Source organism: Amblyomma mixtum, chromosome 2 (genome assembly GCF_055824585.1).
Source record: "Amblyomma mixtum isolate Tamu chromosome 2, ASM5582458v1, whole genome shotgun sequence".
Classification (NCBI taxonomy): domain Eukaryota; kingdom Metazoa; phylum Arthropoda; class Arachnida; order Ixodida; family Ixodidae; genus Amblyomma; species Amblyomma mixtum.
In genome coordinates, this window is record NC_143013.1 from 176,442,316 (window position 1) to 176,455,740 (window position 13,425).

General features: G+C 48.6%; 1 protein-coding gene across 1 annotated transcript in view; it reads right to left on the minus strand.

Moving 5' to 3' along the window:
• LOC149361723 (fatty acid synthase-like) overlaps positions 1-13,425 on the minus strand; it is a 50,941-nt gene that overhangs the window by 3,272 nt on the left and 34,244 nt on the right. Inside the window, exons 11-13 of the mRNA XM_089568137.1 lie at positions 12,250-12,359; positions 10,821-11,078; positions 303-519 (exon numbers count right to left, since the gene is read on the minus strand). Of these exons, the coding sequence (XP_089424263.1) occupies positions 303-519; positions 10,821-11,078; positions 12,250-12,359 (585 nt within the window). The remainder of the gene's footprint in view (positions 1-302; positions 520-10,820; positions 11,079-12,249; positions 12,360-13,425) is intronic.

Below are 13,425 nucleotides of genomic sequence, written 5' to 3' on the forward strand. Positions count from 1 at the left end.
ATGCTGCAATACTGATGTAATTTAAAGCGCTTCGGAAGTGTGTGACCATTCTAATATTTTATTTGTTGATGCCCTTCTTCTCTAGAGCTGCCGGTTGAGTATGACATTATATGAAGCGATTCCCGAGAAACAAAAATGTTTGAAAAAATGTGGTTAATAATGGCTTTGTGGCGCATTGCTCATTCATAAGTATCACTGTGGGTTAACTTTATTGTACTATTGGACCTGAACAAAAGGCTTTGCATGATTTTAACCAGGTCATACCCCTTGCAATGCTGAATAGAAACAAGCCGCTGACTCACTGGATTTATGCACAATGACGGCTCGGTGGAAGGTCACGTCTTCTAACACTACAGGAAGGGCGTCGAAGGGTTTGTCAAGGCGTTTGGCCAGCAACTTCCAGGCTAGCATGATGTACCCGGCCGCCGGGAACAGCACACGTCCATCAATCCGGTGATCAGCCAAGTAGGCTTCGTCCTCGTTGGCCTCCATGTCTACTTCCATAACTTTTTCCGAAGACTGCGTAGAGAAGTCTTGTTACTTTCCAAGCTATCAATTATTGCAGGCAACTCTCCTGAATAAATCTACATCACCTGATTGGATGTAATATGACTTTCTAAAACATACATGTATACTGATGATGTGCTTTAGAGCGGTTCACGGTATCCCCGGAAATGAAAACAAGGGATCTTGAAGGGTAGGAATGCAAGTTCTTACACGACGATAAAAAGTTTACTATAAAAAGTTTTCAAAAGCGACAAAAGCAATCAAATGCTTCGTAAAACAAAGCACTTGAGATGTACTTACATTGAAGTAAAGAGTGGTTTAAACCAATAATTCTGTAAACTTTCCAGCCCCGCGTTTCCTAATTAGTTTTCCGGGCCGTCAAGAAATTTAAACACATGCGCTAGCAAGTGGCAGGGGTTAGATGTTTCTATACACCAGAAACAACATCATCTTCTCTCAGAACTGGTGTTTTGTGCGGATTTCCAGTATTGCAGTGCATGGTCACCGCTCGAATACTGTCGCCTCTTACTCGCGTTGCTACGCCTTTGAGGACGAGGGTTGACTTTAATGAACGTTGACTTTTCATAGTGAAGAATTTTCTGCTACTCTCTTGCCTCTCATTTTTTATTCCCCTCACCCCTTTCCCCCCGTACTGGGTAGCGAACCAATTATTCGTCCAGTTAACCGCCCTGCCTTTCCTCTTCTACATACTCCTCCTTGACGAAGAGGATTTTTGGGGGCTCCTTTTGTGCTGAAACGTGTGACCTTTTCGCTCTTGTCATTTCCTTCAGCACATTGTTGGTGCCAGCTGTCCGACAACCAAAATAATGACATCTGTGGTTAGATACCTTAAAAGAGAGTCATCTATAACTAATTTATATCATTGTAACATTTACATCATTTGCAAGATTTCACCAACATTGTTTCTATTTCGAGTTACTGATGAATTCGTTCTGGCGCTTTCATATTCTCGCAGGCCCGTTAGCTCAGTTGGTAGAGCAACCACTCCGGCGGAGCGGTGGTCCTGGGTTCGAACCCAAATCAGGAGGAATTTTCTCTAGCTACGAAGTTTCCGTGGAAGCTCCATAGCATTCCTTTGCAGCCGTAGGACTGCGCTTGGGTGGGTGCCAATGAGTAATTACACCTTTGTTATAATACCCTTGTAACACCAACGGCCTGAAAAATTATGTTCGTTTCAGTTTGGGTCCTGCTTGCCGCGAAACATAATGAATTGATGGAGCAAAAACTGTTAAATGAACCTCCACGTGCTAATTACAAGAGCTGATATATTGTTTTCTGGAAATAAGTTTTCTAAATGTCCTGGTGGTATTGGAGTGCCCCAGATCAGGTAAATCGTGGCAGAAACAGAGCTACCAATGCTCATGATACTGGGCGAGAGCTCACATAGACGAAAGCAGTGTGTTTGGTTTGGTTTAGGGAGTTCAACGCCCCAAAGCGGCTCAGGCTATGAATGACACCGCAAATTTTTACCACCTGAGGTTCTTTAACTTGCACAGACCGCATAGTGCACGGTTCATTACGATTTCGCTTCCATCGAGATGCGACCGCCGCGGCCGTGATCAAAGTCGCGTTTTTCGGGTAAGCAGCCGAGTGTCATAACCGCTAAGCCGCCGCGGTGGCTTGCAAAGTGTTTGATCAATAGTGATCTGTCTAAAACTTCGTCTTGATGATGACTAAGGTACAATTTCGAAGGGTAAAAGGGCCATTAAACGGTTCAGAAAGAGTATACAAAGCACGTTACATGCGCGTCAACTTAAAAACTGATTTGCTTTGAAATGCACGAGCGGCATTTAGCTACTTCAGGGGTTGATTCTGCCGTGCCACTTGACACTGCAGAACTCGCACTGTATACTGCGGCTCAAAGAGTTAGCTTTTGCTTCATTTCTGTTGCAAAGCTTCCAGCAAGGTGGCTTGCCCTTGGATACTACACAAAGTATTAAGAAATTATAGGAAATGTTAGCCGCAGTAGTGGCTCAGTGGTTAACGTGCTCGGCTGCTGACCCGGAAGATCCGGCCGCCGCGGTGAAATTTAGATACATTGGAAATTCTAGAGCCCGTCTATTGCACAATGTCAGGGCATGTTTAAGAACCCTAGGTGGTTGAAATTTCTGGAGCCCTTCACTACGGCGTCCCTCAAAGTCTGAGGGAGAGAGAGAGCTCTCTAATGAAAAATAGAGATTGTAGCCGGCCTGTATATTCGCTGACATGCTACTTTGCATATGGAAGGGAATAGGCTATTTGGGACGATGAACCCCCCGAAACCAAACCAAAATTAATTATGAAATGATCTTTGTTGGGCAAGTCTCTACAGTTCATCTAGTTGGGTTAATTGTTCGAAATTTTAACGCGGGAGTGTTTAGGCTGCCATTGAGAGGCGAGCCCGGCGGCTCCGGCGGCGTGCGAAAAAATGCGAATTGGGGAAAAGGAGAGAGGACACAAGTGGTGCGGTGGATTTATTTTAATATACATTTTAAAATGCCTCATGACTCAAATGTGATTCTGATATGTAAGAATGTAGACAAAATTATATGCACTGAAAAAAAAATTCGCGTGGGTTTGGAATCAAACTCGTGCCCCTTGGATTCAGAGTTAGACACGCTACCCCTACGTCGACAAGCCATGCTGGTATTACTCAGCTAAAGGGAGGACTTGCGTGTCTTATCCGACGGGGTCCGTTTCTCCGCAGTGATATGCAAAGAGGACCCCAGGCCGCTGAAGAGAGCGTTTAGCAGTATCGCGTCATACCCTTAAGGCGGAGCTTTGGGGTCCCCCGATTTTTTAACTTCTCATTTAAATTTCCAGGTATCCATTTTCTTAGCCACTGGCCCGCTATGAACGTGAAATTATTGTAATTTTTATTGGCAGTTAGCCTTGCAGCCGTGGTGCTCGGAAATTTGTATAAAAAAGTTCGCACACTATTGCAATCAAGTGAGAAATACAGTCCAGCCCAGAACTATCAAACCCTGGTAATTAAATTGTTTAGAGCTCTAATTTTGGCGGTCATTCCGTATATCGAACTGTCAGCCGTTCCCCTGCAAGTGGCGCTTCTTCCAATGACGCTTTGCGATTACTTTTACATACGGTAGGCTGCGCAGCCTAGGTCACCTGATGGCATTATGAACATGGGTTGTCTTTGAGGATGTCCTTCGATCTCTTATGCTCATTTTTCTAGCCACATCGAGGTTATGCGTTGAAGCCAGCCTTATGAAATAATGTCTATTGGTGACCCTCGGCTGGTCTGCTTCGCTACCGAAAGCTTGGCGAAACCTAAATTTACCTCGCTCTAAAGAGGGATTAATCTATTTCGAGCGCACTCGGAGCAGGATTAGACATCTTATGATCGGTGGTGGTAGTGGTGAAAAACATTTATGGAAAATTAAGTTTTTTACAGAAAGGAGATTGGGGTAGGAACCTATTGGCCCTTTCCCCTTACAATACTGGGTGGAGCCCCTATTCCGGTGCCCCATTGGCAAGCAACGCCGCCCGAGTCCGTTGAACCAAAGCCTTTTGGCTCTTTAGGTCCTGACAGCCGAGGAGGGCCGCCTCCCAGTCCTCTCTGGTGGGGTTGGGGGGGGGGGATAGATGGGCTTGATTGACACGCCCAAACCATGTGGAAGGTGTCAACCACCTCCCCACAGAACTGGCACGCGCCATCAAAGGATTGAAATGTTTAAGCACCGCCGGGCACAGCACAGTGTTAGTAAGAATTTTAATGAGGAGGCGCTCGTCAGCGCGATCCAGACCCTTACAAGGGGCCGGGTAGCGCCGGTGCTCCTCCTTGTAGTAATCGGTGATTTGTTTGAATGTAAGGGCCAGATTGTCTGAATGGGAGTACCCTTCCAAGGACAGGGAGATAGCCCGGGGAGAGAGTGCGCGGGCGGCCTGATCAGCCTGTACGTTTCCCTGGAGTCCCTGGTGACCGGGGGCCCAAATCAGGTTCCGTGGAGTTGGATCTTTGCATCGACAGCTATATTCCAGTATGCGCCAGGCAAGCGCAAGCGGGGGAGCCCAGCCCAACTCGTAGTTCCGACAGGCCCCTCGCGAGTCGGTGATGATGTGTTTTGACTTGAGATTCGTGAGGGTTAGAGCAATGGCAATCTCCTCCGCATGTGTTGCGTTGTAGGCTTTGAAAGTGAGCTGTTACCTGTGTTTGTGTTGTGTACGACTGCGGCCGTGTACCACCCCCCGTGGTGTGGGCCGGCAACGTCCACGTAATACACGTGTTCTTGGTTACCATAGAATCGCGCCAACTCTTCCGCGCGCGCCTGGCGACGACCGCTATGGTCTTCTCTGGACATGTTGTGGGGAAGGGGTCGGACCCGGAGGGCGCGTCTCCAGGGTTCTGGCACTCTCTTCCTTTCCTCAATGTGGTAGTTATGTTTGATGTGTAGCCGGTCCAAGAGGCGGCGACCGGACGTGGTCTGCGCAAGACGCGTGTATTGGTTGACTAAGTGGGCTTCTCGAAGCTCCCGTAATGTGCTCACCACGCCCAAGGCCAGAAGCCTCTGGTTGGACGTGGTGACCGGGAGATCGAGAGCCCGCTTGATGACTTTCGGCAGGATGACCTCCAGTTGGTCATCATCGTGTTTGCGCAGGTGCAAGTAGGGAGTTGAGTAGAGGATTCTACTCGTTACGAAAGCATGGGCAAGCCGCAGTGCATCCTTGCTTCGTAATCTGCTCCGCTTGTTGGAAACCCGGCGGACCATGCGACATACCTGGTCTCCCACCGCGCGAAGTTTGGCTAGGCTGGTGTCGACTCTGCGTTGGTGGTGTATGAAGAGGCCAAGGACGCGGATCTCCTTGGCCTCCCGGATCGGTCCTGAGGGGAGACTGATGCGAAGCGGTGTTGTGTCCCGAGGGGAGGGACGTAAGTGCACAAATTCTGATTTAGCTGGGGCGCACTGGAGTCCGCAGTAGGCCGCGTAGTCGTCGACTAGGGTCGCCGCTGCTTGCAGGCAGGACTCCATGTGGCCCAGGTTACCTTGCGTGGCCCAGATTGTAATGCCATCCGTATAAAGAGCGTGATGTATCCCGGTCAGAGAAGACAATTTCGAGGGAAGACGAAGCATTAACAAATTGAAGAGCAGGGGAGACAGGACCGCGCCTTGAGGTGTTCCCCTCGAGCCGATGGTGTACGGCCCGTGTTCCGCATCTTGTATGCGTATATAGGCTTGACGGTCTGTAAGAAATTGTCTTATGTAATGGAATGTTTTGTGGCCACAGTTGGTGTTACTAAGGTGGTCCAGGATTATTTCATGTTTGACGTTGTCGAATGCGCCTTTAAGATCCAAGGCCAGGACCACCTTGTCGTTGTGGGGACATTCTACAGGATCTAAAATGTCGTGGTGGAGCTGCATAAGTATATCCTGTGCTGATTTGCGAGGACGAAAACCGAACATAGTGTCTGCGAAAATGTGCTGTGTTTCGAGATAATCGGAGAGTCTGTCACGCACCATCGTCTCCATCAGCTTGCCGACACAAGACGTGAGGGAGATGGGGCGAAGGTTCTCCACATCAAAAGGTTTGCCGGCCTTCGGAATGAAGGTCACGAGAGCCGATTTCCAATCGAGAGAGAGAGGAGTCTCTCCATCCCAAATGCTATTGATGTATTTGAGGAGCGCGGCGTAGGCTGCGTCGGGAAGGTTGGCCAAGAGCTTGACCGTAACCTTGTCGCGCCCTGGTGCAGTGCCCCGCTTAATCTTGCTTAAGGCCGCCCGGAGGTCGTGGAGCTGGAACGGAGTGTCCAGCTCCGTGTTCTCTTCGCCTGCATAGGAGTACGCCGCCGGCCGGGGGTCCTTAGTGGTGCACAGGTATCGATCCCTGAGCGTGTTCGCTAGCTGTGTTGTCGATCCTGTAAAGTTGTGCAATGCCCTACGTAAGTGGCGTTAGGTTTCCGTGCGTGTTTGTATTGGATCGATGAGAGCGCGGAAAAGGCGCCACGTGTTGCGGCCAGACATCTGGCGCGCAGCCGCGTTGCACCGGTCCACGTAGTTAGTGTCGGCTAGCTGAGTAGCATATTCCGCTGCCTGTTGTGTGAGTTCGAGGAGGCGTTTCTTTAGGCGCCTGTTATGTTTCTGTTTCTTCCATCGTTTGGTGAGGCTGCGGCGGGCCTCCCAAAGGTGGAGCAAGTGGTTGTCCACGTCTGTTTGTGTTTCTGTGAGCTGTATCTGCTTTTCGTGTTGTTTGAGTGTAGACGTGAGCGATTTGGACCATGCGTCGTATCCCGACTGGAGGGGGTCTACGATGGGTAGAGAGGTGCGGAAAGTCGTCCAGTCCGGGACACGAGCTTGTGTTAGTGGGCGTTTCAGGGGACGCAAGTAAATGGTTGTGTTGATTATACAGTGATCACTACCCAGAGTGTCTTCTGTATTCAGCCAGTCGGCATGGCGTATGTTGCGTGTAAATGTGAGGTCCGGGCAAGTATCTCGTTGAATCGAATTGCCGACACGTGTTGGGTTGGCGGGGTCAGTGTGTAAAGTGAGTCCAAGTGTGGAAAGAAGTTCCGCAAACTTCCTCCCACGTCTGTCCTCCCGGGGGTACCCCCATAGCCTGCTCGGGGCGTTGAAATCCCCGACGATCAGAAGGGGATCCCTTCCAGCCACCTGCATAGCTTGGGTGAAAATTTCGTTGAACGTGACGTTTTTAAGTTTAGGTGGGCAGTAAATGTTTAGAATGTGTACAGGTGGGTCAGACCGCTTTAGGGGCAGCACTGACACCATCGTGTATGGGAAAGGCGGTGTTGTGGGGAGCGTGACCTCCTGCGCAGTATACTGCTTGTGAACAAGTATACATGTCTGCGGGTTGTGTTGAAATGTAGTGTAGTTTGTTAGTTTGGCCCCGCCGCCGGGTTCCTGAAGGGCAACCACGGCAACGAGGAACTCAAAGGTCTCAAGATAGAGGCCGAGATGAGTGCGCTTCGTGCGGTTCTTGAGACCACGGCAGTTCCACTGCGTTAGTGTAAGCGTCTGAGTTGTTCTTGCTCGCGACTTAGGGTTGGGGGCCATGGTCGGAGGCGGAGGGTGGGGTTACGTTGTTAAGACTCCCCAGTCCGCTAGTGCCCGGCGCAGACGTGCAGGAGTCTTCCGAGAAGTCAAACTCATCGGGAAGAAGTAGCTAGTTCCGAACTACCACCCGCTGAGTATTCGATGCGAAGCTGGTTAGATATAGCTGCGCCCAGCGACTGGTGCGCTGACAGCTCGTCGGCGAGAAACGCATATCTAGAGCGCATGCAATGTATTCTTGCTTAGAGGTTACAGTTAAGCTTATCTGCCGCCATTTTTTATGTATTGAATTCTGTATATGTCGAGATACTCCGCGATCCGAGTTCGGTATATCAGACTTGTAGTACCTCGTAGTAAGAACAAGAATTGTAGGAGAGTACAAAGCATATTTGATGCATGCTCCGCTTGAACGCAAACAACACCGGATCATCGCTCACTCCTCGCGTTGATTACGTCGGCCAACCTTCCTTCATTCATTTAGGCATCCTTTTATTCAAGCCACAACTGCGTACCTAATTTATGCCATGACGTAATAAAAAAATTGTGAGAGGCTTAGCTTGGTTAAGCCCGGTAAGTTGCGAAAGCGATACCGAGCGCTTCCTCGCGGCAGCGGCGCGCAGCTGCTGCATGGCGCGGCGTGGATCAGCTGGGACAGCAGCGACGAGCTGAGTTGGGCCCCAGTTTTCTCTCCGTGTGGTGTGACGTCACAACAGAGGTCAAGCTTAAGGTCAAGCGTGGATGCGCCGGGACGATGGCGAAGGTTCAAAAGCTAGCGCAGTATTGCTTTCGCAATAAAATATTGCCACGGAAACAAGAAAGACCTGAAGGCCACAAAGGACGCAGGACCATAGAGCTTGGCGAAGTCAAGTGTTCAACCGTTTGCATCGGCTTCTCCGCCTTCTCGAAGAGACGTGTGCTCGAGAACCGCGCAGAGTAAAGACGAAGGATGTACTCTGTAAATATTAAAGTAGAGGGAGTCACAAAGCCAGATGGGCGGAGGAGGTTAGGAAATTCGCGGAGATAAGTGGCAGCAGCTGGCACGGGAAATAGATAATTGAAGAGATATGAGATAGGCCTTTTTCCTGCAGCGGACTTTGTTAGGTTGTGATGATGAGTACCTCAAGCATCAACATTTGTCATAAGCTTTAAACTTAAACAAAATCGCGATGACACTGAACTCATTGCGCCAGTCAGTTTAAATTTAAAATTAAGGAATTAGATTCGCACCACAGACAAATTACCGTATTGCACACACAGAAAAGCACTGCATAGTGAGCTCGCCTTCAAGCCTGTAGTTTGTAGCGCTCATGCATTGGACATAGCTATTACCTTGTCCAAGCTTGTCAATTTTTTATGAATTTGAATTCAATTTTCAATAATTTCATTTCAAAGCGTTACATTTGTTATTGAGAGAACCTAAAAAACTTGCTCACTCTTGCAAGAATTTTATTCCTGCTGTTTGTATTTTGCTTTCCTCGTTCTTCTTTAAAACTCACGATTCCTTTTCGTTGTGGCGTTCCTAAAGAAATGTTCAGACGCATCACGAGAATTGTACAGCGCCCAGCGCACGTGAACAGAGAGTGGCGCAAAAAACCGACACATTTGTAAACCGGCGGCACCATGTAGCATGCTCATCTAGTACGCATTCGGTACGGCATATGCCACGCTAGTATGTCAGAACTATGTTAGAACCATCAGCTGCGGAGTAAATGATAGAGGGCTCTAGCACTGCCGAGAGGTACCTCATTTGCTAAAACTAACCGAGCAACATGTTTTTGCTTCTCAACCGTATAGCGGAGCCTTTACTGCAACCATAAAGACCGAAAGGTACCACAATGTAACTTGAAGGGTTCACCTTATTTTATGCAGATTCAGAGCTTAGGGGCTGCTGTAAGTGCTTCGCTACGCGGCTAACAAACAAATTACCCTTGCCCAGTTGCTTTTGGCAAAGACGGTAAATGCCAATAGTAGCCCTGCAGCGGGGTTGGCTTCTCAGTCGCATAGTGTCGCTTATACGCCAAACCTAATAACGAAAAGGCCTCGACACCAATTTAGTACTCAAAGGGGTTCATGTGTGCTCCGCTGAACGGCTAAAAGAAGCAAACCCCGCTAATTGGTTCCATTCAGGAAACGGAGTACGTATTAAAGTAGGCCTACATCATACAGAGCTGGTGCAAGCTGCGCAGATAAGAGAAAAGTGGGCAACTTGTCTGTTCGCACTTGTGTGCCTGTTGTCACCATGCGAACAATGGATGAAAAACGGAACAGACAGGACAGAGCGCGGAACTTCATCTGGGTTTGACTTAAGGGACAAGACAAACTTATACATTCCTCCTAATAACACGTAAAAAAAGCAACCACTTTGCTGCCGTATGCAATATGGTGAAGGGAAGAGAGAAAGTGGAATGAAGCATCAGACACGTAGTCAGCTTAATGCCGTGCAAAAGTGCGATTGTTTATCGAGTACGCCTGCCCTGTGACAAACACTACATAGGAAAAACTATACCTTGCATCAAAGTCCGATTACCGGAGCATCACACTGGAGTAGGCTTATTAGGGGGGGGGGGGGGGGGGGGTCAGCTGGCAGACATTTTCGCCACTCTCATGTCGGTACGATTCGGTAGCGCGAAACGAGAATTTAGAAAAAGTTCGCGTCCCAAATTAGCCGAGAAATATTCGAAGCGCACTGTATAAAGCAAGAATTTGGCTTGTCCGTCAGCAAAATATGTCTCGGTAATACGCAAGCATGATAGTGCTTTGTGATAGTTGCGTTTAGCTTCGAGGTGTGGTTGCGACAAGTGTATAAATGTGACGTGTTGAAGTTCCGTGTTCCATCCTCTCAGTTTCTTTTCACGTCCCTTCTCTTTGTCGCGGTTCCGATATTCTTGCAAGTTGCGCATGTGCCATGGTGGGGAGCTGCATGTCGGCAGGCGGCTCGCAGCAGATGTAGAATACGTGTCCAAGGAGTACGTCTAGTTAAGGCCACAACTGTCTACACTATGGGGCTAACTCCCTTTGTGGTCAGCGGCCCTGATATCGTCGCTGACTCATGGCCAGCAATGGCTTGGACGGGGCTTAGAAAAATTAATGAAGGAGCGAACATGTAAAACATATAATAGAAACAGGATCCTGGACAATCCTGGTTTTGCAATTTGTTGTTGTCAGAGCAAGTTGTATGTAAATTGAAAATGGTCAATATGAGCAAAGGGGGGTACTGTCTGGCAATACACTGCCGTTCTACCAGATTTGCTGACAGTTGCAGCTGCAAAAAAGAGGTGGCAGGTGACTTACTTGTGTTAATGTGTAGAAGTCATTCCACCGAGCGAATGTCCAAGTCTGCGAGTGGTCCCAGCTAACGAGATGCGCGATGCTGGGTGTGCCACGTGGAACGGGCAGTGGCACCGGCGGGTACAGAGGTGACAAGTCCAGCTTCACTCCAAGCGAGTGAAGCTTCCCCAACGACTCCAGAAAGAAGTGTGTGTTGTTTTCGTGGCGCTTCATCAGGCCAAGGCACGTAGCGTTGGAGCCGAGGGCACGCCTCAAGAGGGGCTGCATTCCGTTGAAGGAAAACAAGTCGCGTTTATAACCACGTATAGAAAATAAGGGTGCTGTGGCGCTGAAAGTTGTAGGCCATGGTAGTAACTTATTCTGCTGGTGCTGCCTACTCTAAAGAGAGCGATTTGAAAGTGTAGCCCGATTACTAGCGCTTTATACGCGATGCCACCCTTGAATGGGGGAACATGACACTACGCGACCTAATCCTTGCCATGCTACAAAAGACATCACATTTTACTGCCGTCGGACTAAATTAAAACGTGAACAATGTGAAACGCTGAACGACGAATTCTCATAATTATGCGTCGATTTTATAACATTTTCTAGAATCATATTTTCAGAGTGAGCCAGTAGTCATGCCAGAATGGTCATCCAACACGTACGCAAATGTTTATGGTTTATTCAAAGTTTATTTGCGACAAAAGGTTCGCTTAGTGACGCGGGGGAGTGAATACGTTGGCCAGTGAAGGTGCGACACTCGCAAAACAAGAACCGGACCAGACTTAATACGTGCACAAACCGCGCTGCAACAAAAACTCAACACAAAGAAGGTCGGTTTTATGGTGTTTAACGTCCAAAAGCGGCTAAGGCCATAGTGGAAGGCTCCGGAAATTTCTACCGCCGTGCACTGACATCGCATAGTAAACGAGCCTACAGCATTTCGCCTCCGTCGAAATGCTATCGCCGCAGTCGGGATCGCACCCGCGTCTTTCGGGTTAGCAGCGGACCACTATAAGCACTAAGCCACCGCGACGGCACAACACAAGGAAGACAACAGAGCACTATAGCAACAGATTTAATTTCGGTTCGCGGACAATAATAAATGAACGCATTTTCTAACACGAATTACACATTAAAGATGTTCATTCTGTCCAAACCCTTTTCGATTATGAGATAAATTAGGGGCATTGAAACCATACGGATAATAGTAGGCATACATTTCTTTTTACAGCACTTTTATAGCAGTTCTCTCAATACACTTAGTTGGGTGGGTAAGGGGTGCTACGAGCTAGATGCTTAACCGAGAGGTACTAACTGATTATTTCCGACAGTCAGCGCCCATACTGTATCATGCTCATCTCTAAACTCCAGTTTGGAGCATTATTAAAGGACTAAGTAATGATTTCGAAAATCTATAAACTGTTTTGTGCAAGAGCGCCCTTACCAGCATGAGGCAGTGTGGACCGATATCAATTAGCACTGCGCCTTTGGGCACGTGCTGCAGGGCCTCGTTGAAGAGCACGGGTGAGAGGACGTTGTTGACGTGGTATTCTGCTGAGCACATACGAGCAACGGGCTCCTGCCAGCGGCTCTCGGGGATCGACGAACACACCCAGCGAGGGCTGCGGGGCTTCGGCTCCGGAAGTACCTACGCATTGATGATGGCGGTCCGCGAGAAGCTTTGCGAGGCTTCCAAGGGCGGCGATATGCTTTCTGTATACTAGGTGTCGTATTGTCCAGTCAGTTGACATGGGACAGTCATCTTGAGCAAATGGTTAACCTTCTCTGCAGCAGGTGTCTTATTTCGAACACGTAGTCTCTATTAAGGCGGAAGCCTTTAATGCCTCATCATTCTAAGCAGGAGTTGTCAACAGAAATGTAACGCTTTTCAATTGGTCGAAACGGTCGTGACATCACTGTGCGCGAATTTCAAACGGGGCCAATGGTACTTTGGCTAGTAGCCATGCAACGGGGCCAATGGTACTTTGGCTAGTAACCATGCAACCAATTAAAAGGATGGTATACTGATGCTCCAAGTAAGTGGGACTGAGTTTAGTTAATTGCTTAACCAGATAAATACCATAATACCAGATAAGATGAGATAAATAAATAAAACCTAGTAGGAAATTGGTCAAGTAAGGGAATTGAACCATGGTCTCTGGAGTGTGAGACGAGCACGCTAACTCCTTCGCCATGCGAGCTCGCTGGTTTGGAATCAACAAAGGCGCGTCTAGAGAATACGGTGTCTTCGTTCACTCCCATCTTCCTACCTTCCCGTTACGGCGAGGTTCAGGTGTCCGCCGAGATATGCGAGACAGATGCATTTCCTTTCCTCAAAACCCAAATTGCCGACGAGCAAGGCGTAGAGCCGAACGGGCGATGGAGTTCTGTGGACTCCCTGGCAGCGTTGCAAGACGCTGTCGCGTGCCACTCTTAGAGGCGAAGCTTAACATCTTAACCACACATCAGTGACACAAGCAGCAACACCGCTCTTAGTGCTTTCGCCTCAACGCACTTTAGGTCAACAAAGCGCCCCGCTGAATTTTTTTCGATCTGCTTTAGACTGCAATTTTGCCACGCCCTCTTCTGCTAACACCTTCTTACTGTTGTAAACTAGTAT